We start from the raw sequence: 27,322 nt of genomic DNA on the forward strand, positions 1-27,322 counted from the left end.
GAGATGAATAACACGGGACTTTTCCGCTTGGAAAAGGGAGATGATAGAGATCGATAAAGTCATGAGGGGTGTGGAGACAGTGAATAGGGAAGTGTTAAAGTTACTCCTCATAACACAAGAACTAGGGGTCACCAAATGAAATTAACAGGCAGCAGGTTTAAAACAAACAAAAGGAAGGATTTTTTTCACACAAGGCACAGTCAGCCTGTGGAACTCCTTGCCAGAGGATGTTGTGCAGGCCAAGACTATAACAGGGTTCCAAAAAAAAACCTAGATAAGTTCATGGAGGACAGGTCCATCAATGGCTATTAGTCAGGATGGACAGGGATGATGTCCCTAGCCTCTGTTTGCCAGAAGCTGGGAATGGGCGACCAGGGCTGGCCTAGGGAAAATGGCACCCTGGGCAAATTTGCATTTTGGTGCCCCTGGCCCCTGTGGGCATGGCCCCTGTGGGCTCCCCATCCTCCCTTCACCCCTAACCCTTACACTGTGCCCCCTTTGTCCCAAATCCCTGCATTCCCCTCCTGTGCCCCTAATCCCTACAACCCCTTCCCTCCTAGTCCTGTACCTCCCTCCAGCACCCCTAACCCCTGCACTGTGCCCTCTTCACCCCAATCCATGCACCCCTTTCCCTCCTACCCCTGTACCACCCTCCTGCACCCCTAATCCCTGTACTCTGCCCTCTTCACCCTAACCCCTGCACTGTGTCCCCTTCACCCTAACCCCTGCCCCTGCTGCACCCCAACCCCTGCACCCCTAACCCCTGCATCCTCCTCCTGCACCCACATGGAGAAACTGACCTGGATGCAGTGATGGAGCAGCTGGCATTGCTGCTCGCTCCCCCACTGGACTGGTGCTCCTCTGCCCCGTGCACCCCTAGGGGGGCTGTGAGGCGGGGGAGCGAGGTCGGGGCTCCCTGGGTGCAGGTCACTTTCCCCACGTGGGCTGCATAAGGAGAGGGCAGGAGAGCAGCAGCTCCTGATGCCTCCCAGCACAGCCCATATGTGACTGTGTGTTGTGTTGAGGGGAGTGTGTGAGTGCGCTGTCTCATTAAGAAAGCACTCAAGGTCAGGAGCCTGAAGGCCTGTTCAGACACAAGCAGCTGCCAGCTAAATGGAAACCGGGTACATGGGGGGGGGGAACCCTGACATCAAACCCCCCCCTCCCACCGATACACCCCCACAGCAGACAGGAGGATGCTCCAAGTCAGGAGTCGCCAGGGGCGGCTCCAGGGAGAAACTGGGGGGAGGGGGGACAGGAACAGCAAGGGCTGCACACGTGGAGCAGGCCAGAGGAGGGGCACCCCTGCTCTGGAGGAGTCACCTGGCTTGACTTTTCCTCAAACTGCCCCCTGCAGCTCAGGTCCCTCTTCCCCCATACGCTGCTGCTCCGCCTGCCTGCCTGCCCACTCTGCCAGCCCAGCTGGCTCTCGGCAGGTCAGGTGGGAATCAGGCAAACCCTGTGTACGGTGCCCCCTTTGGCAAGCTTCCCTGGGCCCCGCCCCAGCCCCAAGGCCAGGCCTGGGGTGACAGAAGAATCAGGGATGGATCACCGGATGATCACCTGTTCTGTTCATTCTCTCTGGGGCACCTGGCATTGGTCACTGTCAGAAGACAGGATACTGGGCTAGATGGAGCTTTGGTTTGACCCAGTCTGGCCGGTCTTATGTTCTACAATCAAAGCGGGGAAATCAGAGGTATGGGCAGAATTTTTGCAGGCGCCAAAGCGTGTCCAGAGGAGGGTGAAACAGGGGAAAAAGGGGGCAGATGGGCAAAATCAGGGAGAGGGTGCAGGAGGTGAGGTTCAGAAAAGGGGAGATGCCCAGCCAGACAGTAGCACAGGGTGAAACCCCAGGACAGGGAGGTGCCACGGGGATCAAAGTTATCACAAATGGGGTGAGCCATCTGCCATGGGTGCCAAAGTAGGGTATAGGTGGCTTTGAGATCCTGGCTTGTCCAGCCCAGGACCTGCATCACAGCACTGCACAGCCCCGCGCCTGCCTACAGCAGCTCTTCTCTGTCTGCAATGACGGACTGATCCGCCAATGGAGCCTTGATTCAGGGAAATATTTTACACACATGCCATAAAACAAACAGATACTCTTCAAGTGTGTTTCTGATGCTTCTATAAATTCCTGCTCAATTTCCATAGGTGTCAAACTTCTGCACAGGGCATCAGAGCAGCTCACCTGTGCTAGATTGCCTGTTTCAGACTCCCTCTCCTGTCACGCATGGGAACTGCAGTTTCAGTCCTTTTATTAAAAAAACAGTCCCTCACCAAAGGCTCTTAAACAAAGTAAGCTGTCATGGGATAAGAGGGAAGGTCCTCTCATGGATTGGTAACTGATTGGATAAGAGATGGAAAAGGGGGATATGATAGAGGTCTATAAAATCATGACTGGTGTGGAGAAAGGAAGTATTTTTTCACACAACGCACAGTCAGCCTGTGGAACTCCTTGCCAGAGGAGGTTGTCCAGGCCAAGACTATAACAGGATTAAAAAAAGAACTAGATAAGTTCATGGAGGACAGGTCCATCAATGGCTATTAGCCAGGATGGGCAGGGATGGTGTCCCTAGCCTGTGTTTGCCAGAAGCTGGGAATGAGTGACAGGGGATGGATAACTTGATGATCGTCTGTTCTGTTCATTCCCTCTGGGGCACCTGGCACTGGCCACTGTCAGAAGCCAGGACACTGGGCTGGATGGACCTTTGGTCTGACCCAGTCTGGCTGTTCTTATGGTCTTAGTATGATTTTTGTGACAGTGTGTTTGGTGCTGTACAAACAAGAGGGCAATGCAATAGCTACCCTCGGGCGATTGCAGGCTAAGTCCAGCTGGGATTTCTCTGTTCCTTTATCCATCCATCTGCAATGTATGTTTTCCTCTCCATCCATTAGCTAGGAGTTACAGCCAATCCTAATCCTCAGAGTGTTTATCTCTGTAGTACAAGGCCTCTCCCTCTATGTTTTATGGGCTGCATTCTGCTCTCAGCTACACCAGCGCAAGAACAAGGAGGCTAACTTCTGATATGGATTTACTTCAGATTTACACCGCCGTAAATAAGAGGAAAATTTGACCCTTTCTGTCCAGTGTGTAAATCTCCTCTCAGCAGTGATGGACAGCATTCCGTCTACAGAATGATTTGGCAGAGAGAGCTGTGTTTGTGGAGTGAGATCTGGGTTTGAGTCCAGGTTCCGCTGCTGTGTTAATGTGTATGGAGAACAAGTTGCTTTCCTCAGTTTCCCCATCTTTAAAACACCCTAAGCACCAGAGCATTGGGTATTCTGCACTATACAATGATTGGCGCTTGGTTTCTGACCCAATTAATATTTAATTATTTAAATGAAGTGGAATGGCTTTTACAAGAGAGACTGAGAGAAACCCATACAAGAGTATCCTATAGCTCAGTGGTTGGCTAAGTTCCTTGTAAGCTGCATGGCCATGCAGCAGACATTTAAGTGCCATGTAGGTGCTCAGGGAACCCTCCAAGCTGTGACCTGCCGCGGCTGGGGGAGGGGTGCCTCTTCCCCAGCCCCAACCCAGCTCCAGACCTGCTGCGGCCAGGGGTTGGGCATCACAAATTCAGCCATGGCCCGAGCCTGCTACGGCCGAGGCGCCCCTCCCCCGGCCCCAACCAGCCCCGGATCTGCCACGGCCAGGGGAGGGGTGCCCAAGGACAGGGAAGAGGTGCCTATCTTGTGGCCTCAGCCCCAGAGCTGCCGCAGCGGGGAGAGGCGCCTCTCCCCACAGCCCAGGTGCTGCTGTGGGGAGAGAGGACTAGGGGGAATCCTCTCTCCCTGCCGTAGCCCCTGAGCACCCTCCTGCACCCCAAACCTCTCATCCCTGGCCCCACCCCAGAGCCTGCACCCCAAGCCAGAGCCTTCAAACCCCTGAACCCCAACCCTCTGCCCTAGCCCTGAGCCCCCTCCCACACTCCAAACCCCTCGGCCCCACCCCACCACATGAATTTTGTTATGTGCACCGATATGAAGTTGACGTGTCACACATCACCTCCATATTGGTGCACAGAACAAAATTCATTCCACACACGTGTGTGGGAAACATTAGAGGGAACACTGGGTTGATGCCATCCCCACCCCCGAGGGGTGGGAACTCCCTGTTCAAATCCGGTCTCTGCTTCAGTTGGAGGCCAGATTCTCAGGTGGGGTAAGTTGGCCTACCCCTTCAGGAGCGTAGCCAGCTAGGGGACTACATCCCACCCGCCCTACTGCGCTCTCAGCCCAAGAGGTGGTGGTTTCCCAGCAGCAGACGGTGCTTTAACAAAGCGCTCGCTGCGGGGACAGGACAGCCCAGATGCGCCCGCTGAACTCACAGTGTAGCTGAGATGCGGCTCTTTGCCCGAACCACAGGCTGCAATGCGGGTGTCGTTGCCTTCTTCTTACCCTTGAAACGTGCTTAAAGGGACAGGGAGACGTTCAGACCGCTGGGCTCACTGCCTTGAACCGCTGCTAGGCTCCCTCCTCTGATCCTGAAAAGGAGTCAGCAGAAAACTGCCCATCGCCCGCTCCCTAACCTGGGCAGGAACACAGCGCTGCGGCTTCTGCAGGGAAGAAGCTCCGGCAGCGGCCGACGGGTGCTCCCTTGTCACACCCAGCCGGAAGCCACATCCGATGAAGTGAGCTGTAGCTCACGAAAGCTCATGCTCAAATAAATTGGTTAGTCTCTAAGGTGCCACAAGTACTCCTTTTCTTTTTGCGAATACAGACTAACACGGCTGCTACTCTGAAACCTACATCTGGGGGGAATCCCCCACGGCACCCCAGCCCCTGCGGGCTCCCCAGCCGCCGCAGCCGGGGGTGGGACTCCCGCTCAGCTGGGGGCAGGAGGGAATCAATGTTGCCAGTCAAAGGAAGCCCCAGCTTGAGAACAGCATGGATTAAACAAGTTTTCCAGTGATACCTCACCAGGCATATGTTGTACACAATATATCAGAACCATACTCAAGCGGTGAACATGGGACACAGGGGGTTAGTCATAAGAGGGATGCAGCGAGGGGCAAATGGGGCAAAGAGAGTCTCTGTCATCTCAACACAGGACACCGTGGTAGATGGGGAGGGGGGTGATCAGCTGGGCTGTCAGGTTCCTCATCTCCCTCTGGCCTCAGTGAGGGGGTCGGCCTGGCTTCAAGGCTGCCCAGGTCTGTTGACATCCCCGGCTCCCTTCTTGCCTGCGCCCAACCTTGGCATCTCAGCAATAGGGAGATGCTGCCCCTCCCGCATCATTCTTTTTTGGGGTGTCGTTCATGGTTCTTTAGATTTCAGGGGCAGCTTCACAAGAAACTCACTGGCCAAGTCTAGTTGCTCTCTGGCTCTAATGCAGCGAGTTCACAGTTCTCAGCCGTCTGGCTCTGAGGACCAAACCCAGCAGTTCCCAGCTCTGAGTCCCACCCTTTCTCCTCCTCCGGGCAGTACCTCACCTCTCTGCAGGGATCAGGCAGTAACTTCATTCCCCATTTTGGGCTCACTGTGAATGTATCTGCACCATCAGTGTTTGTGCTGAGAGATACTGATCACTGTCATTGTTCAAACCACACAAAAAAATCTCATGACAAAGGGTTAGATAAAGATTAAAATAAAATCTAAAAAAAGGACGATTCTGGCAAACGATCATTTGTCTTGTGAAGTCATCAATGAATCTGACCTACATTCTGTCAAACTAAACTAATATCAAAGTATGTGACCAAACGGCCTTCACCCACAATCCAGGGTGAGCTATAAAACACTGTCATGTTCATAAAGTGAAATCTCAGAGAATCATTTAAGACTCAAAATCAGGAAAATAAATTTACCCATTTTCTTCTGAAGTGACTAAACCAGCTTCATTTCTTGCCTCATTATTTGGTTGTATTAGTAGCAAAAGTTTTAGCATCAATATAATAAAAGAAAGAGAAAGAAAGGCAAAAAAACATTCCCATCTACAAATGATCTGGACTAGCCTAGCAAAAGCCAGGAAGCAATTTTACCAATAGATGGAAATTTTACAGGGCTATAAGATCTGAAAGTTCAAACTGTGCTTTAAGGTTCATTGGGAGTTCCCTGCCCACGCCAGGTCTGTGACACTTTCTTCTCCAGCCCTCCAGGGTCTGACTTGGGATCATAGACATCAAAACTGTGATTCCTAAGCGTGGAGAGCCAGGGACACAGTGGTTAGCAACACCTTAGGAGGTGGAAGGGTAGAACGGGGACAGGATAAAACTCTGCACTGCTGAGGCAGAGGCTGCTATGTCGAGAGTTGAGTGCGACAGTGATGGGGGAAGGAGGGAATCCCTCGGACTCACCCTATCGCCCCAAAATAGCACAGAAGCTAAAACACCACATTTTAGTGTCCCTGCTCCCCATTTTTTAGCATCTGGTGCATAAGGGAGAAAATGCACGGCCTGGAGTAATGTGAGAGTATCTGGGAATGAGACAATCAGGCCTCAAAGGGGAACTAAGGAACTAATGATCACTCTGTGAATGGGAGGGGGTCAGAACAGATAAGTAAGGATATGATTTTATTACAGAGGTCACAGAATCTGTGACTTCCAGAGACCTCTGTGACTTCAGCCCATGGCAACTTGGAGCTGCGGGGTCCCCTCGCCACCTGTGGCAGCCAAGAGCTACCCCCTGGAGCTCTGAGCTGCTGCAGGCCGTGAGAGTACCCCACAGGTGGCCCCCAGAGCTCTGAGTTGCCACGGGCGATGGGGCCCGGCATCTCCCAGCTGCCACGGGTGTCGAGGGGCCCCCAGAGCTCTGAACCACAGGGGGTGGGGAGCCCCCAGAGCAGCAGTCAGAGCCCCCACAGCTGCCCAGCCACAGGGGACCCAGAGCCCCAGCAGCAATAGGTGCTGGAGCCTTCTCCTTCCCCATTTTGTCACGGAGATTATCAGTAGAAGTCACAGATAGATCACGGGCTTCCATGAATTTTTCTTTATTGCCCCTGATCTGTCCACAACCTTTACTAAAAATATTCAAGACAAATCTTAGCCTTACATATAAGATGCTGAGAGAGAGTTTACACTAGGAAATCTGGTGCAGGGTCACAAAGATGTGCTGTCTAATCCTGACCACATTTCCTACCATAGACACGCTTAGAGGCTGATGCTGCGGAAGCAGAGGTGGGATCTCCAGGCCACCCACAAAAGGCCCTGTGGGAATCACCCCGCTCAGTGGTGCTGTCTGAATGCAGAGGGGGCAGGGAGAAGGGGCAGGGAGTGATGAGTGGCAGCATGTCTCTGCCTCGTGCTCTCCCTCTCCTCTTATCCCATGTTCCCCAAACACTCGATAGCCCCAGCACCCAGCTCCCCCTGCTTCCCAGCGCCACCAGCCCCAACCATTCAACACCCAGTGTCCTCCCCATTACCCATTGGCCTGGTTCCTTAATGGTTGATTCCCCAGAGCCCAGCACCCTGGGGGATGAGGGGAGGGGAGGGGAGGGGAGGGGAGGAGTACCAGCCCCAAGGGACACTCCCCTGCAGTTCCCCCCTGTAGCTCCAGTTAAGTGGGGAGCCCAGCCCTGGGACTGGTGGAAGATGGGGACAGGTGTCTAGAGTGAAGGTGGGGCCTGGCACAAGTGTCCTTCTCATCTCCATGGCAGAGGGATCCCGGCTGGGAGGGGGGGACTTCAGCCAGGCAGAGGGAACGGCTGGAGGAGTTTCTTTCTCTCTATTCCCCCACCTATGGCCCATCGCTCAGCTGCTAGGACTTCAGGAGGGGATGATGGGGGCTTCTCCTCCTCTGCCTGGGGTTTGCTTAGACCAGGCAGAGCCAGAGCGTCACTGACCAGCAAATGCTCGGCTACTGCTTTATCCTCACTCCTGCAATGGGCAGCTGGATAATTGGGAGCCAAATGCCCCTGATGTGTGTGGGAGCAAGGGAATGGATTTTTCACTATGGTCACACTTTATCAAGGCACTGTTTCTATGTTGTGCAGAGGAGTCTCTGATGTACAGTATGGAGTTAGTTCCTCTTGCCATCTTTTCCACAATGAGGACATCTCAGAGGTTTCTACCCTATGTAGATTTGTGACTGCCTGATACGCCGGGAGCACCAAATGAAGCTTCCCCCACATTCGAGGTCTCGATGTTGTGTGGATCACTGATGTGTGAAGTCAAATTGAATCTTTTCCTGCAGTCAAGCTGTTTCTAGGGTCTCTCACTCTTGTGGATGCTCTCATGTTTGGTAAGCTCTGAACGCTTATTGAAGCTTTCTGCACAATCAAGGTGTTTCGAAGGTCTCTCTCCCGTGTGGATTTTCCCATGTTTACTAAGGTGTGAACGCTGACTAAAACTTTTCCCACAGTCCAAGCATGTATGGGGTTTCTCTCCTGTGTGGGTTTTCTGATGGATATTAAGGGCTGATTTCACACTGAAACTTTTCTCACATTCAAGGCATTTATAGGGTCTTTCTCCTGTGTGAGTTCTCCTATGTTTAGTAAGGGCTGAACTTGCGATAAAACTTTTCCCACACTCAAGGCATCCATAGGGTCTCTCTCCTGTGTGGGTTCTCTGATGTGTAATCAGCGTTGAACTCTGACTAAAACCTTTCCCACACTCAAGGCATTTGTAAGGTCTCTCTCCTGTGTGGATTTGCTGATGTGTAATAAGCTTTGAGTTCTGAATAAAACTTTCCCCACACTCACAGCATTTAAAGGGTCTCTCTCCTGTGTGCACTCTCTGGTGTAGAATAAGTTGTGATGTCTGAATAAAACTTTTCCCACAGTCCAAGCATTTATGGGGTTTCTCTTCCATGTGAGTTCTCTCATGTCGAATAAGGGCTGATCGCTCATTGAAAACTTTCTCACAGTCAAGGCATTTATAGGGTCTTTCTCCTGTGTGGATTCTCCCATGTTTAATAAGGTATGAACGCTGACTGAAGGTTTTCCCACAGTCCAGGCATTTATATGGTCTCTCTACCGTGTGGGTTCTCCCATGTTTAATAAGGTAGGAGATCTGACTGAAAGTTTTCCCACAGTCCAAGCATTTATGGGGTTTCTCGCCTGTGTGGGTTTTCTGATGCATATTAAGGGCTGATTTCACACTGAAACTTTTCCCACACTCAAGACATTTATAGGGTCTTTCTCCCGTGTGGATTCTTCCATGTTTAGTAAGGGATGAACTTTCAATAAAACCTTTCCCACATTCAAGGCATTTATAGGGTCTTTCTCCCGTGTGTATTCTCCTATGCTTAATGAGGGATCGATTTTCCGTAAAATTTTTCTCACACTCAAGGCATTTATAGGCTCTTTCTCCTGTATGGATTCGCCCATGTCGAATAAGGGATGAACTTTCCATAAAACTTTTTCCACACTCAAGGCATTTATAAGGTCTTTCTCCTGTGTGGGTTCGCTGATGAGTAATAAGCTTTGAGCTCTGACTAAAACTTTTCCCACACTCAAGGCATTTATACGGTCTGTCTCCTGTGTGCACTCTCTGGTGTATAATGAGTTGTGACTTCTGAATGAAGCTTTTCCCACAGTCCAGGCATTTATGGGGTTTCTCTCCTGTGTGGATTCTCTGATGATTATTAAGTTTTGTTCTGTCAACAAAACTTTGCCCACAATTGAGGCATTTATAAGGTTTGTCACCTGTATGGATTCTCTGATGCTTAATAAGGTGTGAGCGCTGACTAAAAGTTTTCCCACAGTAAAGGCATTTATACGGTCTCTCTCCCGTGTGGATTCTCCTATGTTCAATAAGGTATGAGTTCTGACCAAAAGTTTTCCCACAGTCCAAGCATTTATGGGGTTTCTCTCCCGTGTGGGTTTTCTGATGTGTATTAAGGGTTGATTTCACACTGAAACTTTTCCCACACTCAGGGCATTTATATGGTCTTTCTCCTCTGTGGATTCTTTCATGTTTAGTAAGGGATGAACTTTCAATAAAACCTTTCCCACACTCGATGCATTTATAGGGTCTCTCTCCCTTGTGGATTCGCCCATGTTGAATAAGGGATGAACTTTTGCTAAAACTTTCCCCACAGTCAAGACAATTGTAGGGTTTCTCTTTATTGTGACTTGTCTGCAGGTCTGTGGTTTCCTTGGGATCCTTACATCCTCCGCCATGTTGAATGGATTCATCCAGTTTCTTCCCAGGATAGTTTCCCAGCTGCATCTCTGATCCGTCTCGATCTTCCCAGGCATTTCTCTGCTCCAAGCACTGGGAAAAATTCCCTTCGGCTCTTCTCAAAAACATCTCCTGTCGTTCCACTTGCTCAGGCCCTTCCTGATGCGGATTCTCCTCCTTGTTCTCACTCACTGTCCTATCACCTGCTGGGAGAGAGAGAATCCAGACAGGAGTCACTGAATGTGCCGGGGAGAAAGGACAGAAAGGGGAATAGCAAAGAGGGAAAACACAACACAGTGACTGTTGGGGAGATGGAGACATTGGATTCTGCCTCCACATCCCACCCCAACACTCCCAGGGAAGCAAAGTCAGGGAGGAAATTCCCGACAGCTAACAGGGTGTGTGGGAAGCTCTGACTGATATCTGCCTTGATGATAGGACACCTGCCTGTGTTCCCTGTAAGCTGCGGGCACAGCATGTGTTCAGGTGCCCCTCCCCACAAGTTGCTCCATCCTGCAGATGCTCCCAGGGTCCTCCTGCTGGCTGTGCAGAGCGGGGGTGGGAGGGTGCTGATGTCAGGGTGTCCACCTCCCCCTATACCCCATCTCTGCAGAGCAGGGCAGAGGGGACAGCCTGGCTCAGGAGGACTGGGAGCTGATACGGTCTGAATGGTGGTGCCTTTCTTAAAGAGACAATGCACTGTTTCTGAGATTTCCCCAGCAGCCAGCTCACTCTGTCTGTCTGTCTCTCTCTCACACACACACTCACTCTCCCCTACCCGTGTACCACATCTCCACAGAGCTGGGGAAGGTAGACAACAGGGCTCAAGAGAGCATTCAGTGAGTGTCTTAAATACACAGCAAACTGCTTTCCCCAGCAGCCAGCACACACACTGTCTCTGTGTCACACACACACACAGAGTCTCTGTGTGACACTCTCCTCTCAACACCTACTTGTATTATTGTTGATGTTACTTCTTGGCACTTCTTGCAATCACATATATTCTCTGTAATTTTATTCTTTCAAAGTGTGTTATTTTAGTATTTTGACTGTCCACGCATTTCATAATTTTTATTTCTTTTACACTTAAATTTAATTCTTTGAGTAGTGAGTTCTAAAATGCCTAACTTGTCCTGGCTGGAATAATTATCCCTATGGTAACTTTTAAAAAATATATATCATATCTAGGTTTTTTGTTTCTACTGGTAGTGCACATAGGCACATATCTCGGTGCACAAAAAATGTATTCCGCACATGATTGAAAAAATTAGAGGGAACATTGCAGGCTGACTGAAGCCCTGACCTGGGTGAGACGGGGCAGAACTGAGGGCTCTCGCTCACAGCACATTTTGGGAGTCCCAGCTTTTTCCTTCACTCTCCAGACAGTTTCTCTGTCAGTTTCCCTGACTGCCCACCTGTGCGGGTGCCTCTCGGGCTCTCCTTTTCCTTGGCGGTCTGGAGGTCCAGGTCCCACGGCTCTTCCCCTTGTTCCAGCCGGGCGATCAGGTCAGGTTTGGGAATGGGGAATCCTGCGCAGGGGGTGAAATCAGGCAAGGTCAGGGTGCATGGAGTCTTGGTAGAGTATCTGACACAAGGAACCTGCGTTCCCTGTAAGCTGCGTGCTGGAGCGGCCACCCAGGAGTGACTGAAGTGTCACAGTTGATTAGGCTCCAGAGCCACTCACATCCAGCAGGCAGCGTGGATTGAGGTGCCCTCCCTCCCCCGCCACCCCACAATGCAGCCCTCTGCCTTGGAGCCCTTGTGGCTCCTGGGACCCCCCTGCTGGCTGTGCAGAGTGGGGGCCGGGGGGTGCTGATGTCAGGGTACCCCTTCCCCCCATCCCTGTACCCCAGCAGGGGAGACGGAACAGCCTCGCTCAGCACTGTGAGCAGGACAGGGTCCGAGGTCTGAACCCCACACACAGAGTCTGCTTCCCCAGCACCCAGCAAACACAATCTCTGCCTGTCTACACACACACACACACACACACAGAGTCTGTGCCTCTCTACACACGCACACAAACAGCGTCTGTGTGTCTACACGCACGCACAAACAGCATCTCCACATGCGCACGCACAGAGTCGGCGTGCATCTACACACACACAGTCTGTGTGTCTCGAGACACACACACACACACACACACAATCTGTGTCTCGACATGCACACACACACAAACACACGCAGAGTGTCTCCACACACAAAGAGTCTGTGTCTACACACACACCCACACACCCACACCCACACCGAGTGTCTCTACACACACAGAGTCTATATGGCTCCTCGCAGGCGCACACAGAGTCGGTGTCTCTCTACACGTGCACACACACAGTCTGTGTGTTTCCAGACACACACACACACACACACAGTCGGTGTGTCCCTACAAACATGCACAGCGTCTCCACAAACACACACACACACACACCGTGCCTCCACACATGCACACCGAGTCCGTGTGTCTCTCCACACACAAACACAGCCGTTTATACTCACCTCCCAACACATACTTGTGTTATTGTTGTTTATTACTTCATATTTCCTGCAATGCACATGTATTCTCTGTAAATTTATTCTTTCAAAGCGTGTTATTTTAGTGTTCTGACTGGTCTATGCATTTCATAATTTTTATTTCTCTCTTACATTTAAATTTAATTCGTTGAGTTGTTAGTTCTAAAATATCTAACCTGTCCTGGCTGGAGTAATTATCCCTACCGTAACTTTTTAAAAATATATATTATATCTAGGTTTTTTGTTTCTACTGGTGGCGCACATCCACACATAACAAAATTTATTCTGCACACGGATGGAAAAAATTAGAGGGAACATTGCAAGGAACATTCCCTGAGTTTAAACTGACCTGACATGGGATTGTGGTAACTCAGACTTCTTGGGAGAAGCAGACATCCTGGGATGGGGGTGTTGTTACACCCTCACTAGGAGGTCTCAGGATAGGCGTACTCTCGGGGACTTGCTTTCACACACAGCTCAGGTGTTCAACTCCTGTCTATTTGTAAGCCTACGGAACCTACAACCCTCCCCACGGATGGAGCAAGCAGAACGGTGTGTGAAGGAGAAATAATACAGAGAGGGCAATACCCTGCTTCTGACCCCTTGAGAGCTGGTAAAACAGGGATGAATTAGCATGTCCATTAGGTGTCTGAATCCCCTGTTTCCTTGAATGGGTTATAGAGATCTCACCCTGGAGCTGTGGACTACGTGACCCTCCTCCTCCAATCTAACTGACCAGGGAAGAACCTGACCAGATTCAGACACGCAGACCCCACGGCTTCCATTAGCTGAGGCACAGGAATCCCTTACCCAGCGAGGTCACCGTCTCATAGTTCTCCTGCATGACGTCCCTGTAGAGGGCTCTCTGAGTGGGGTCCAGCAGAGCCCCCTGCCCCTGGGTGAAATACACAGCCACCTCCTCGAAGGTCACCGGCATCTGAAATAACAAGTCTCCCCCATTCAGCACCTGCTGCCCCAGCCACAATCCCACTAGTGACAGGGGAGGAGGCCCAGAGGAGCAGAATCCCACCCCCACCCTACTCAGAGCAGCCAGGAGGCTTCAGGGGACGCAGAGGTGAGAGCTCCTTGTCCCCCCAGCACACGGAGCAGGGCAGGGTCTTCTCATTTCCCACACACCTGCCAGCCACAGGCTGATACGGGAAGCAGAGCTCTGAGCCGGGGGCAGGGACAGGAATCCGGACAGCTTCTCTTCGTATATTTCACAGCAGCCTCTGGCCAGTGGGGTCAGGCTCCAGCACAGGGAGTCTGGTCAGTTTTCCCAGCCCTGCCCAGGGGGGTGTTTCCTGGTTCAGAAACGGGGGGACGTTCCCGTCCTCACCAATGGGCCTGTTCAGAAAAATCAGGCTCCAAGTTGAATGTGTCCCAGGAGGATTATCACACCCTGTCCCCTCCCTGACTCCCCGTGGGGGTTTCCTACCCCTCCCCCTCCACAGCAAATCCCCCTGCAGCTCCCTGAAAATCCCCTACCTGAGCTGGCTCCATCACAGCCATTTCCCTTCCCTGTCCCCTGGAAGACAGGACGATCTGGAGCAAAACGTGGACGGGATTCCTCAGCCTGTCAGGGCGAGAGGGGCGACGGGGGAGGTTTCAGAAGGGGCTTGAGTCCATTTCACACCCCAACTCCCCCCAGGCTTCCTCCCTGCAGACAGACACTCTGGGCTCTGCCACGCTGGGAAAACCCTCAGTCACTTTATTACAACACAGACCCGGCCCCTCCCACCAGCACTGAACCCCTGAGACACTTTTAAATGCCCCCAGGGCCAGAGTCTCTGAGAGAAATGCCAGAAAAGAGCAGAATCAAAGGAACCATGTGGGAGATTCCCCCTGATGAGGGCAGCGCATCCAGCTCCTCCCCTTGTTCCCAGGAGAGTCAGTCTCACAGTGTCTCTGAGGACAGCAGCTCTGGAACCCCCAGACCCATGGGGAGCCCCTCCCCCTTCGGTACAAACTCACCAGCAGGTCCCTGAAAGGGGCCCTTTGTGCAGAGTCACTGTCCTGCCCAGCCCCAGCCCTGTCCCCATCACCTGAAGGTCTCTGGCTCAGGAGCTGGTGTCAGAAGAGCCTGGGGCTGCCCCAGGGGGCTAGTTCCAGGTCCAGCAAAAGTCCCCACCTGGGCTGGGCCCAGAGTGGGGGGTTAATGAAGGTCTGTCCCTGGCACAGACCCCGCTGGGGAGCAGCAGTTTCACAGTCTGGGCTCTCAGGCAGAGGAGGCAGCAGTGTCTGACCCAGGGACCTCAATTCAAGGGCTCTAATATCAGGAGCAGAGAGAGACACGCACCAGCTGCCTCCTCTCCCTGAGCAATAATTGGAGCCTTCTGGTGGCAGCAGCTAATGACTGAGCCTCCCCGTCCTGACCCTGCAGCCCCCAGGGACAGGCAGGCAGAGGCTGATCCCATCGGCCCATCCACACTCACTCCTTGCCAGAGCCAGCAGTGACTCCGGTCAGCGTGGCCGAGATCTGAATCCTGCCTGGAAATCAGACCAGGGCCCTGGGCAGCCCCGAACCCTCAGGAGACAGACCCCAAAATCATGAGTGTGTCTGAAAATAATACACTGGGAGCAGGGCGTGTGGGTGCGGGGGGGCTGGATATTTGCCGGGTAGCTTCTGAGCCCTTAGGCAGAAGCCTCCACCTACCCCCAAAGCATCATTGACTAGTTGCAGTAAAAGATTTCCCCTCTGGCTGCGGCGTGGGGCACCCCCCCCCCTCCTGCCCCATGGAGTGGGGGAGCTGCCTTTGTATCTCTTCCTCTCATTCTCCCCGACCCCTACCCGGTTCCTCCCCCTTCCCCAGTCTGCTCTTGCTCTCAAAGTCTCCCCCGAGGCCCCCCACCCCACATCCCCCCTTTTCCTTCGCTGTGCCTCCCCCTCAGAGTTTCCTTCCATTGCAGCCCTGTTCCCATCCGCCCCATAAGTCTCCCCTCATTCTCCTGCATCGCCCCATCCCCCTTCAGCGCCCCCATCCCATCCTGCCCCCTAAATCCCCCCTTACCCTCACACCCCGCCCCCCCCCGGGCCCTCTTCAGCACCCTCCCGTGTGTCTGTCCTAGTCCCAGCCCCCCGCCCGCTCCGGGCTGGCTCCCCCCGCCCCGCACACACCGGGGGCTGGCGGCGGCTTTCCCGGGCCCGGGGCAGGGAATCGCAGCCGGCTCCGTGGGGAGCAGCCCGGGGCCAAACCCGCCCCCTGCAGCCCGAGGGTGCCGGGGGGGGGCGGGTCTCTCTTACCTTCCCTCCGAGCGGGGCCCCCCGGGGCAGGGGCCGGGCCGGGAAGGGGCCCTGGCCGGGCTGGGGGCTCTGCCCTGGGAGAGGCTCCCGGGGAGCAGCGGGCAGGGCCCGGCTGGAGGTTCCCCTCTCCCGGCTGCAGCCCGGGCTCCGGGCTCCCAGCACCAGCCGCCGGGGCGCGGGGATCTCGCTGGGAGCCGGAGTCCCCGCAGCGGCTGCGAGTCACTTCCTGCGGCCGGGCCTGAGCCCCGCGATCCTCCCAGCCAGCTGCTCCTGGGTCCTAGCGATATCCCACGCTCTGCACTTCGCCTCTCTGTGTCCGGCTTCTGTTGACTCATAGACTTTACAGTCAGAAGGGCCCATCAGGATCATCTAGCCCAGGGGTTCTCATGACCAAATTTTTGGTGGCCTCAGAGTGTTGCCAGCAGCTCCCGCTGGTGGCCGCTCTGACACTTTTCCCTATAATACTTAATTAACTTGTGGAAAAACCAACAAACATGCACAGAGGTAAGCGGAGGAATGGTCCCGATATGGTGGAGAACTTTCCTGGCTTATACCAATCAAATAGCAGAAGGATCTGAGTCCTCGCTCCCACTCCCTTCACCCAGAGGCCTGCCTGCTCTCCAGGACTCCCCTTCCACTCTAGTCCCTGAAACCCCGACAAGGCTGGGCCCAGGATTCGTGAGGGGCTTGATCCCCAATTTTCTTGTGATCACTCAGGACAGGGGCTAGGGCATCCCTACTCCAGGGTGCTCTCCCCACTCCGGATGCTTCCCTGACCATTGCATAGAGTTTAGCACAAATACAATTTATTAAACAGCAACAAATTAAAACAAATTAAGGGAAAAAATGGGAAAGGTTAAAGGAAAAACCATCACCCCGCTCTGTGGGATGAACCACAAACAGGCATTTCTGAAATGTAAGGAAAATTCACAGTCTGTTCCTCACACGTCCCACTCCCGGGCCTCCTGCCCAGGCCCTGGCTGTGCTGCAGGGATGCTGCAGGTCGGACACATGCCCTGATGCTCTCAGTGGCAGGACCCTTCTTCCTAGCATCGCACCCCCATTGGTGTTATGATCCCCCCTCCCAGTCCAGCCTGCAAGCCCTCTTGGCTGAAGACGTCTCCCTGCACTGGTTCCTCTGCCCAGGATCTCCCCCCGCTCTCCCCAGCTGCTCACAGCACCCGGCTCCGGACTGCTCCAGCCCCAGCTTCCCTCTGCCTCCAGCTCAGCTCTCTGGGCTGCGCCTCTCTGGCTCAGGCTGGTGCTGCTCTGCTCCCAGCCCAGCTCTGCTCTCTCCTTAGCGCCTCCCGCCCTGCTCTGCCCCCTACAGCTCACAGAGAGGATGCGACCCCAGCCTCCTGACTTCCTCCTTGGCCTGCCCGCCCTGTCCACCAGGCTGATCCGCAGCATTGGCCCCTGCCCATTGTCAGTCTCCGGATCTTGAGGCCAACAGTCCCCTTACCCATATACACATCAAAATCGTTATTTATTGCTAGCTAGTAAGTCTGCTGCTGTGAAAAGTGATATGTGTAGGTTTGTTCATATTTTTCACAGCCTCTCAGCTAGCTACCTGGGTGGCCAACTTGGTAATTTTTAAAAACCAGGCACACCAGCAGCCCTGCTGGAACTTCCCCTGCCCCACCTCTTTCCCCCGAGGTCCCACCCTGCCCCGCCTCTTCCCCATAGGCTCCTCCCCTGCCCTGCCTTTCCCCCCAAGGCTCTCTCAGTAACTGGACTTTGGGTGTCCGGTCACTAGATCTGACCAGACACCATCAGCTCCCTCTTTAGACTGGACTTTCTGGTCGAAAACCAGGCACCTGGCCACCCTAGTAGCACCCAACATGCAATAAGTTCTGGGAATGCGTCGGGGACAACTTCTGCTTTCCGCTGGTGGGGGAAGTACCCAGGGGGCAGCCGGGTTAGACTCAGTTCTGACCAGCAGGGAGGAATTTGTTGGTCTAGATGAAATTATTGTAAGGTGGATGCACGACTGGCTGAAAGACTGTACTCCAAGTACTGATTAATGGTATGGTGTCAAACTGGGAGGGGAACAGCCCACACCCTGGCTCCCAGGAGGTAGGTGCTGAGGGATGGCTGTCGCTGCATTCTGGGATTGTGTCTGCACCCTGACACAGACAGTGACTGACACTGCCCTCAGCTTGTGAGTACCCCCTCCAGCACCCAAAATTTCACCCTCCCCCAGCTACCCTCCTCATCAGCGTCCTTTTTGAGAACCTGGAATATGGTCACCCTCGTAACAAACACAGAGTAAAATCTCACCATTCTACATGCACTGGTGTTACACGCATTTCAACAGCGTAATATTAAACAGATCATGAGTTTTCCAATGATCCCTCACCAGGCATACTTTGTACATTATATATCATAACCATACACAGGTGGTGAACATGGGGCACAGGGGGTTAGTTACAAGAGGGATGCAGTGTGGGGTAAGTGGGGCAGAGACAGTCTCTCTGATCCCCACACAGGACACTACAGTAGATGATGAGGAGGTTGTGACAGGTTCCTCCCAGGGTGCCATCTGGAACTGGGGTACCACTGAGCTCGCCTGACCCACCAGCCAGGACTTCCTATACACTGCACTGCTGTGACCAGCCTGCCAAGCTCTCTCCCAGGCTTCAGTCTGCACTTTACCAGCACACATACAGGTAGGAACACACCCAGCTGGAGTTCATACAGACTCTGTGATCGGCTCTGCATGGGAAGGCACAGCTAAGGCTCCTCCCACTTCCTAAGGCATGCCCCCCTACCCCAAGTGTAAACCCAGTGTATACCGTCTTGCGCCGCACAAGGAACTGTACAGCATAAGCTCGTGAAATTTGCCCCCTCCCTCAATGTGGAAAGGAATATACACAGCTTTCTGCCCCAAGTTATGACTCCCACACACACTGTTTTAGATAAAGCAAAAACAAGTTTATTAACTACAAGAGATCGACTTTAAGGGATTATAAGGGATAGCAAACCAATCGAAGCAGCTAATCTAGCAAATAAACAAAGCACAATCTAAGCTTTATATACTAAAGAGATTGGATATGAGTATCAACTTCTCACCCTAAATAATTATTTAAGCTGATTACAGAGATTCTTAAGGGGCTGGCTGCCCTTGCTTACAGCTTAAAAACCTCAGGTATTCTTCACAGTCTAGAAACCCCTCTAGCCTGGCTTCAGCACTTCCCCCCCAGTTCAGTCCTTTTTCCTCAAGGGTTTCCCAGAATCTCCTTTGGGCGGGGAGTCAGTGAAGAACCATGCTGATGTCTCTCCTCTGTCTTAAACAGCTTTTGTATGTGACGAGCACCGTTTGTCTCCATGCTTGGTTCCCATGCCTTTCAGTGGAAAAACACTGGTTGTCCAAGATGGAGTCCAGTACCAGGTGATCTGGTCACATGACTTTGTAGTGTCACAACAGCCGTGACTCCAGGCTGTTTGTAGGGTCTTCAGGAAGGCTTTCTGCTGGGAGATTAGCTTCTTTTAAAACCTATTGTTCTCCCTAATGGCCCTTCCCAGCCAGCCATTTGACTGCCAATTAGGGCTGTAGATTAATTGCAGTTAACTCACATGATTAACTCAAAAAAATGAATCACGATTAAAAAATGAATCATGATTAATCACAGTTTTAACTGCATTGTTAAACAATAGGGTACCAATTTAAATGTATTAAATATTTTGGATGTTTTTCTACATTTTCACATGTATTGTATCCTGTGTTGTAATTATAATCAAAGTGCATATTATTTTTATTCCAACTATTTGCAGTGTAAAAATGATAAACAAAAGAAATAGTATTTTTCAATTCACCTCAGTAAGTACTGAAGTGCAATCTCTTTATCATGAAAGTGCAGCTTACAAATCGACAGTTTTTTGTTACATACCTGCACTCAAAAGCAAAACAATGTAAAACTTTAGAGCCTACAAGTCCACTCAGTTCTTGTTCAGCCAATCCCGAAGACAAACAAGTTTGTTTACATTTGCAGGAGATAATGCTGCTGGCTTCTTATTTACAATGTCACCTGAAAGTGAGAACAGGAGTTCACATGGCACTTTTGTAGCCAGCAATGCAAGGTATTTAAGTGCAAGATATGCTAAACATTCATATGCCCCTTCATGATTCAGCCACCATTCCTGAGGACATGCTTCCATGCTGATGATGCTCATTAAAAAAAAATAATACATTAATTACATTTTTGATTGAACTCCTTTGGGCAGAATAGTATGTCTCCTGCTCTGTTTTATCCGCATTCTGCCATATATTCCATGTTATAGCAGTCTCGGATGATGACCCAGCACATGTTGTTTCATTTAAGAACACTTTCACTGTAGATTTGACAAAACACAAAGAAGGTACCAACGTGAGATTTCTAAAGATAGCTACAGAACTTGACCCAAGGTTTAAGAATCTGAAGTGCCTTCCAAAATCTGAGAGGGACGATGTGTGGAGCTTGCTTTCAGAAGTCATGAAAGAGCAACACTCTGATGTGGAAACTACAGAACCTGAACCACCAAAAAAGAAAATCAACCTTCTGCTGGTGGCATTTCAGATAATGAAAATGAACATGTGTTGATCCACTTTGCTTTGGACTGTTATCGAGCAGAACCCGTCATCAGCATGGACACGTCTTCTGGAACGGTAGTTGAAGCATGAAGGGACATATGAATCTTTAGCACATATGGCACGTAAATATCTTGTGATGCCGGCTACACCAGTGCCATGAGAACACCTATTCTCACTTTCAGGTGACATTCTAAACAAGAAGTGGGAAGCATTACCTCCCACAAATGTAAACAAATTTGTTTGTCTGAGCGATTGGCTGAACAAGAAGTAGGACTGAGTGGACTTGCAGGCTCTAAAATTTTACACTTATTTTTGAATGCAGTTTTTTTTGGTACATAATTCTACGTTTGTAAATTCAACTTTCATGATAAAGAGATTGCAGTACAGTACTTGTATTAGGTGAATTGAAAAATACTATTTCTTTTGTTTTTTTACAGTGCAAATACTTGTAATCAAAAATAAATATGAAGTGAGCATTGTACACTTTGTATGCTGTGTTGTAATTGAAATCAATATATTTGAAAATGTAAAAATCATCCAAAAATATTTAAATAAATGGTATTCTATAATTGTTTAACAGTTCAATTAATCGTGTGATTAATTTTGTTAATCTTACGATTCATTGCAATTAATTTGTTTAATTGCATGATTAATCGTGATTAATTTTTGTATTCGCTTGACAGCCCTATTGACAATCTTTTGCCTAGTGGGTGTTCCCCAAGTGTAAACACATTTCTAATAGAAATACATAGCCAATATTCCTAACTTCAGATACAAAAAGATAGATGCATACATATAGGATAATCATATTCAGTAAATCATACCCTTTTCAATGATCTTTCACATGATCTATCTTGAAAAAAATACATCATAGTTATGCTATAATCATACCATAATAGTATCTCTATGAAGAATATGGGACACAGTGCCACAGCGAGCAGCTGAACTGTAAGGTTGCCCATCTCCCTCTGGCCTCAATGCTGGGTATCGGCCTGGCTTCAAGGCTGCCCAGGTCTGTTGATATCCCCGGCTCTCTTCTTGCCTACACCCAACCTCAGCATCTTTGCAATAGGAAGATGCTGCCCCCTACCCCCGGATCATTTTTTGGAGTGTCGTTCATGGTCCTTTAGATTTCATGGGCAGCTGCACAAGACACTCACAATCCAATTCAAGTTTCTTTCTGGCACCGGTGCAGCGAGTTCATAGTTCTCAGCCTCAGCCGTCTGGCTCTGAGGAGCAAACCCAGCAGTTTCCCAGCTCTGTTCCCCTCATCTTCTGCCCCTCCAAATGGTATCTTACATCACTTCATAGATCAGGCAGTAACTTCATTCCCTGTTTCAGTCTCAGGCTCGACCACTGTGAATGTATCTCATACCATCACTGCTTGTGCTGAGAGATATTGATCACTGTCATTGTTCAAACCACACAAAAAAATCTCATGACAAAGGGTTAGATAAAGATCAAAATAAAATCTAAAAAAGGACTGTTCTGGCAAATGATCATTTGTCTTGTCAAGTCCTCAATGAATCTGACCTACATCCTGTCAAACCAAACTAATATTAAAGTATGTGACCAAACGGCCTTCACAAAGAGAGAAAAACCCACAATCCAGGGTGGGCTATAAAACACGTTCTTGTTCATAAAGTAAAATCTCAGAGAATCATTTAAGACTCAAAATCAGGAAAATAAATTTACCCATGTTCTCCTGAAGCCACTAAACCGGCTTCACTTCTAGCCTCATTATTTGGTTGTATTAGTTGTAAAAGCTTTAGCATCATCATAATAAAAGAAAGAGAAAGAAAGACAAATCTTCCTATGTACAAATGATCTGGACTAGCCTAGAAAAAGCCAGGAAGCAATTTTATCAATAGATGGAAACAGGGCTACAAGATCTGAAAGGTCAAACTGTGCTTTGAGGTTCAATGGGATTTCCCCACCCACTCCTAGGTATATGACACTTTCTTCTCCAGCCCTCTGGAGTCTGACTTAGGATCACAGACATCAAACTGTGATTCCTAAGCATGGAGAGACAGGGACACGGGGGTAAGTGACACCCTAGGAGATGGAGGGGTAGAACGAGGACAGGATAAAACTCTCCATCGCTTGGACAGGGGCTGCTGTGTCGAGAGTGGAGCATGACAGTGATGGGGGAAGGAGGGAATCCCTGAGACTCACCCCATTGCCCTGAAAGAGCACAGATGCTAAAACACCACATTTTACTGTCCCTGCTCCCCATTTATTTAGCATGTCATTAATTCTTGTGCATAAAGGGAGAAAATGTACAAACACTAATGCTTTTCAGCACGGCCTGGTGTAATGTGAGACTATCTAGGAATGAGACAATCTGGCCCCAAAGGGGGGAACTCAGGCTAACGATCACTTTGTGAATGGGAGGGGGTCAGAACAGATAAGTAAGGGTACGGTTTTATTATGGAGGTTGTGGAACTCAGGCAACCTGTGACTTCCAGAGACCTCCGTGACTTCAGCCCATGGTGGCTTGGAACTGCGGGGTCCCCCTGCCACCCATGGCAGCCGAGAGCTGCCCCCCGGAGCTCTGACCTGCTGCAGGCCATGGGGTTACCCCACATCTTCTGGCTGCAATGGGTGGCTCCCAGAGCTTTGAGTCACTGTGGGCGGCTGGGGGCCCCCATAGCTTCCAGCAGGCATGGATGGTGGGGCGGCTCCAGAGGTCCGAGCTGCAGGTGGTGGCAGGGGGCCCTCGGAGACCCCAGCCAGAGCCCCCGCACCTCCCCAGCTGACATGGAACCCCAGACCCCAGCAGCAATAGGTGCTGGAGCCTTCTCTCTCCCATTTTGTCACGGATACTAGTAGTAAAAGTCATGGACAGGCTTCCGTGAATTTTTCTTTATTGCCCGTGACCTGTCCACGACTTTTATTAAAAAAATATCCATGACAAATCTCAGCCTTGCACATAAGATGCTCAGGGAGAGTTTACAGTAGAAAAACTGGTACAGGGTCACAGAGATGCGCTGGCTAATCCTGACCATGTTTCCTACCATAGACACGTTCAGAGGCTGATGCTGCAGAGGCAGAAGTGGGATCTCCAGGCCTCCCACAAAAGGCCAAGTGGGAATCAGCCCCTCTCAGTGGTGCTGCCTGAATGCAGAGGGGGCAGGGAGAAGGGGCAGAGGGGGTGAGTGATGAGAGACAGCAAGTCTCTGCCGCTGTGCTCTCCCTCTCCTCTTATCCCATGGTGCCCAACACTCAAAAGCCCCAGCACGCAGCTCCCCCTGCTCCCCAACCATTCAACCCCCAGTGTCCTCCCCATAACTCATCGGCCTGGTCCCTTAATATTTGATCGCCCATAGCCCAGTGCCCTGGGGGATTTGGGGAAGGGAGGAGTTACTAGCCCCCAAGGACACTCCCCGTGCAAGGAACAGCTCCAGGTCAGTGGTGGAGCCCAGTGCAGGGGCTGGGGAAGATGCAGGGTGGGGACAGGCATCTAGAGTGAAAGTGGGGCCTGGCACTAGTGTTCTTCTCCTCATCTCCATGCAGGGGGACCCCACCTGGGAAGGTAAGGGAGAGGGGGGAACTTCAGCCAGGCAGAGGGAGAGGCTGGAGGAGTTTCTCTCTCTCCGTTCCCCCACCTGTGCCCCATCAGCTCAGCAGCCAGGGCTGTAGCAGGGCGGAAGAGCTGATGGGGGCTTCTTCTCCTCTGCCTGGGGTTTGCTTAGACCAGGTAGAGACAGAGGATCATTGACCAGCTGCTGCTTGGCTGCTGCTGGATCCTCACCGCAGTGATGGGCAGCTGGATCCTTGGGAGCCGAATGCCCCTGATGTGTGTGGGAATGAGGAAATGGGTTGGTCACCATGGCCAGCCCCAGTCAGGGCCCTTAGAGAATTTCTCTGCTGTGTAGAGGAGTCTCTGATGTCCAACATGGTGTTAACTCCATGTGGACCATGTCCCACACTGCGAACATCTCAGAGGTTTCTTCCCTGTGTGGATTTGCAAATGCCTGATACTCTGGGAGCACCAAATAAACCTTCCCCCACGTTCAAGGTCTCTCTGTTGTGTGGGTCACTGATGTGTGTCTGCAGTCAAGCTATTCCTAGGGTGTCTCACCCTTGTGTATTCTCTGATGTTTGGTGAGCTCTGAGCTCTTACTGAACCTTTCCCCACAGTCAAGGCATTTATAAGGTGTCTCTCCCATGTGCATTCTCCCATGTTTAGTAAGATGTGAGCGCTGACTGAAAGTTTTCCCACAGTCCAAGCATTTGTATGGTCTTTCTCCTGTGTGGGTTCTCTGATGTGTAATAAGCTTTGAGCTCTCACTATAATCTTTCCCACACTCAAGGCATTTATAAGGTCTCTCTCCTGTGTGGGTTCTCTGATGTGTAATAAGCGCTGAGCTCCGAATAAAACTTTTCCCACATTCACAGCATTGAAAGGGTCTCTCTCCTGTGTGCAGTCTCTGGTGTAGAATAAGTTGTGACTTCTCAATGAAGCTTTTCCCACAGTCTAAACATTTATGGGGTCTCTCTCCTGTGTGGATTCTCTGATGAGTGGTAAGTTTTGTTCTGTCAACAAAACTTTTCCCACAATCAAGGCATTTATAGGGTTTGTCACCTGTGTGGATTTTCTGATGCTTAATAAGGCGGGAGCGACTACTGAAATCATTCCCACACTCAAGGCATTTATAAGGTCTCTCTCCAGTGTGCAGTCTCTGGTGTATAATAAGTTCTGACTTCTGAATGAAGCTCTTCCCACATTCAAGGCATGTATAGGGTCTTTCTCCTGTGTGGATTCTTTCATGTTTAGTAAGGGATGAACTTTCGATAAAACCTTTCCCACACTCGAGGCATTTATAGGGTCTCTCTCCTGTGTGCAATCTCTGGTGTTTAATAAGATAAGGTTTCCTACTGAAGCTTTTCCCACAGTCTAAGCATTTATAGGGCTTCTCTCCTGTGTGGGTTCTGTGATGTGACATAAGATGTGACGTCTCATTAAATTTTTTCCCGCACTCCAGGCATTCATAGGGTCTCTCTCCTGTGTGCAGTCTCTGGTGTGTAATAAAGTGTGACTTCTCACTGAACCTTTTCCCACAGTCCAAACATTCATAGGACTTCTCTCCTGTGTGGGTTCTCCAATGTTTAACAAGGTTTGCACTGAAACGGAATCTTTTCCCACAGTCAAGGCATTTGTAGGGTTTCTCTTCATTGTGACTTGATTGCTGGACTGAGGTTTCCTTGGGATCCTTGCATCCTCCGCCATGTTCAGTGGATTCATCCAGTTTCTTCCCGGGATAGTTTCCCAGCTGCATCTCTGATCTGTCTCGATCTTCCCAGGCATTTCCCTGCTCCAAGCACTGGGAAAAATTCCCTTCGGCTCTTCTCAAAAACATCTCCTGTGGTTCCACTTGCTCAGGCCCTTCCTGATGCAGATTCTCCTCCTTGTTCTCACTCACTGTCCTATCACCTGCTGGGAGAGAGAGAATCCAGACAGGAGTCACTGCTTGTGCCGGGGAGAAAGGACAGAAAGGGGAATAGCAAAGAGGGAAAACACAACACAGTGACTGCTGGGGAGATGGAGACATTGGATTTTGCCTCTACATCCCACCCAAACACTCCCAGGGAAGCAAAGTCAGGGAGGAAATTCCCACAGCTAACAGGGTGGGTGGGAAGCCATGACTGATATCTGCCTTGATGATAGGACATCTGCTGACGGCCGCCCTGACCTGGTTGAGATGGGGCACAACTGACGGCTTTCACTCACAGTAAGTTTTTGGGAGTCCAAACTTTTTCCTTCACTCTCCAGATGTTTCTGTCTCAGTTTCCCTCATTCCTCACCTGTGCAGGTGCCTCTCGGGCTCTCCCTTTCCTCAGCAGCCTGGAGATCTGGGACCCACGGCTCTTCCCCTCGTTCCAGCTGGGCAATCAGGTCAGGTTTGGGAATGGGGAATACTGCGCAGGGGGTGAAATCAGGGAAGCTCAGGGCTCACGGAGTCTTGGTAGAGTATTTGTCACAAGGAACATTCCCTGAGTTTAACCTGACCCTACATGGGACTGTGGGAACTCAGACCCCTTGGGAGCAGCAGAGATCTGAGGGCACGGAGGTGTTGTTACACCCTCACTAGGAGGTCTCAGGATAGGTGTACTCTCGGGGACTTGCTGACACACACACAGCTCAGGTGTTAAACTCCTGCCTATTTCCAAGCCTGCAGAACCTAGAGCCCTCCCCATGGATGGAGAAAGGTGAACGGGTGTGAAGGAAAAATAATACAGGCAGGACAATACCCTGCTTCTGATCCCCTGAAAGCTGGAAAGATGGGGATGAATTAGCATGTCCATTAGGTTTCTGAATTCCCTGTTCCCTTGAAGGGGGTATGTAGATGCAAATCTCTTCCTCTCTGCAGTTTTGAACTATGCGACCCTCCTCCCCCCAATCCAGCTGACCATGGAAGAACTTGACGAGATTCAGACGTGCAGACCCCACGGCATCTAAGAGCTGAGGGCACAGGAATCCCTTACCCATCACATAGTTCTCCTGCATGACATCCCTGTAGAGGGCTCTCTGAGCGGGGTCCAGCAGAGCCCCCTACCCCTGGGTGAAATACATAGCCACCTCTTCGAAGGTCACCGGCATCTGAAACATCAGTTTCCCCACTCAGCACCTGCAGCCCCAGCCAGAATCCCACTAGTCACAGGGGAGGAGGCCCAGAAAAGCAGAATCCCACCCGCACCCTGCTCAGAGCAGCCAGGAGGCTTGAGGGGGTGGGAGACAGTGAGAGCTTCTTGTCCCCCCCAGCACACGGAGCAGGAAAGGTCTTCTCATTTACCACAAACCTGCCAGGCACAGGCTGATACGGGAAGCAGAGCTCTGAGCCGGGGGCAGGGACAGGAATCCCGACAGCTTCCCTTCGTATTTCACAGCAGCCTCTGGCCAGTGGGGTGAGGATGCAGCTCTGGGAATCTGGTCAGTTT

The 27,322-nt window shown here is 51.1% G+C and overlaps 1 protein-coding gene across 1 annotated transcript; it reads right to left on the bottom strand.

Annotated features, from left to right (window-relative positions):
• Positions 1-4,223: 4,223 nt before the first annotated feature.
• On the bottom strand, positions 4,224-26,135 carry LOC144274881 (uncharacterized). The gene is given in 6 exon segments (XM_077833974.1): positions 4,224-4,290; positions 8,067-8,164; positions 8,166-10,267; positions 11,477-11,590; positions 13,377-13,503; positions 24,454-26,135. Coding segments are annotated over 6 exon segments (3,990 nt in total). The 5' UTR covers positions 25,936-26,135.
• Positions 26,136-27,322: the final 1,187 nt, after the last annotated feature.

The sequence above is a fragment of the Eretmochelys imbricata genome, chromosome 14 (assembly GCF_965152235.1).
Source record: "Eretmochelys imbricata isolate rEreImb1 chromosome 14, rEreImb1.hap1, whole genome shotgun sequence".
Lineage (NCBI taxonomy): Eukaryota > Metazoa > Chordata > Testudines > Cheloniidae > Eretmochelys > Eretmochelys imbricata.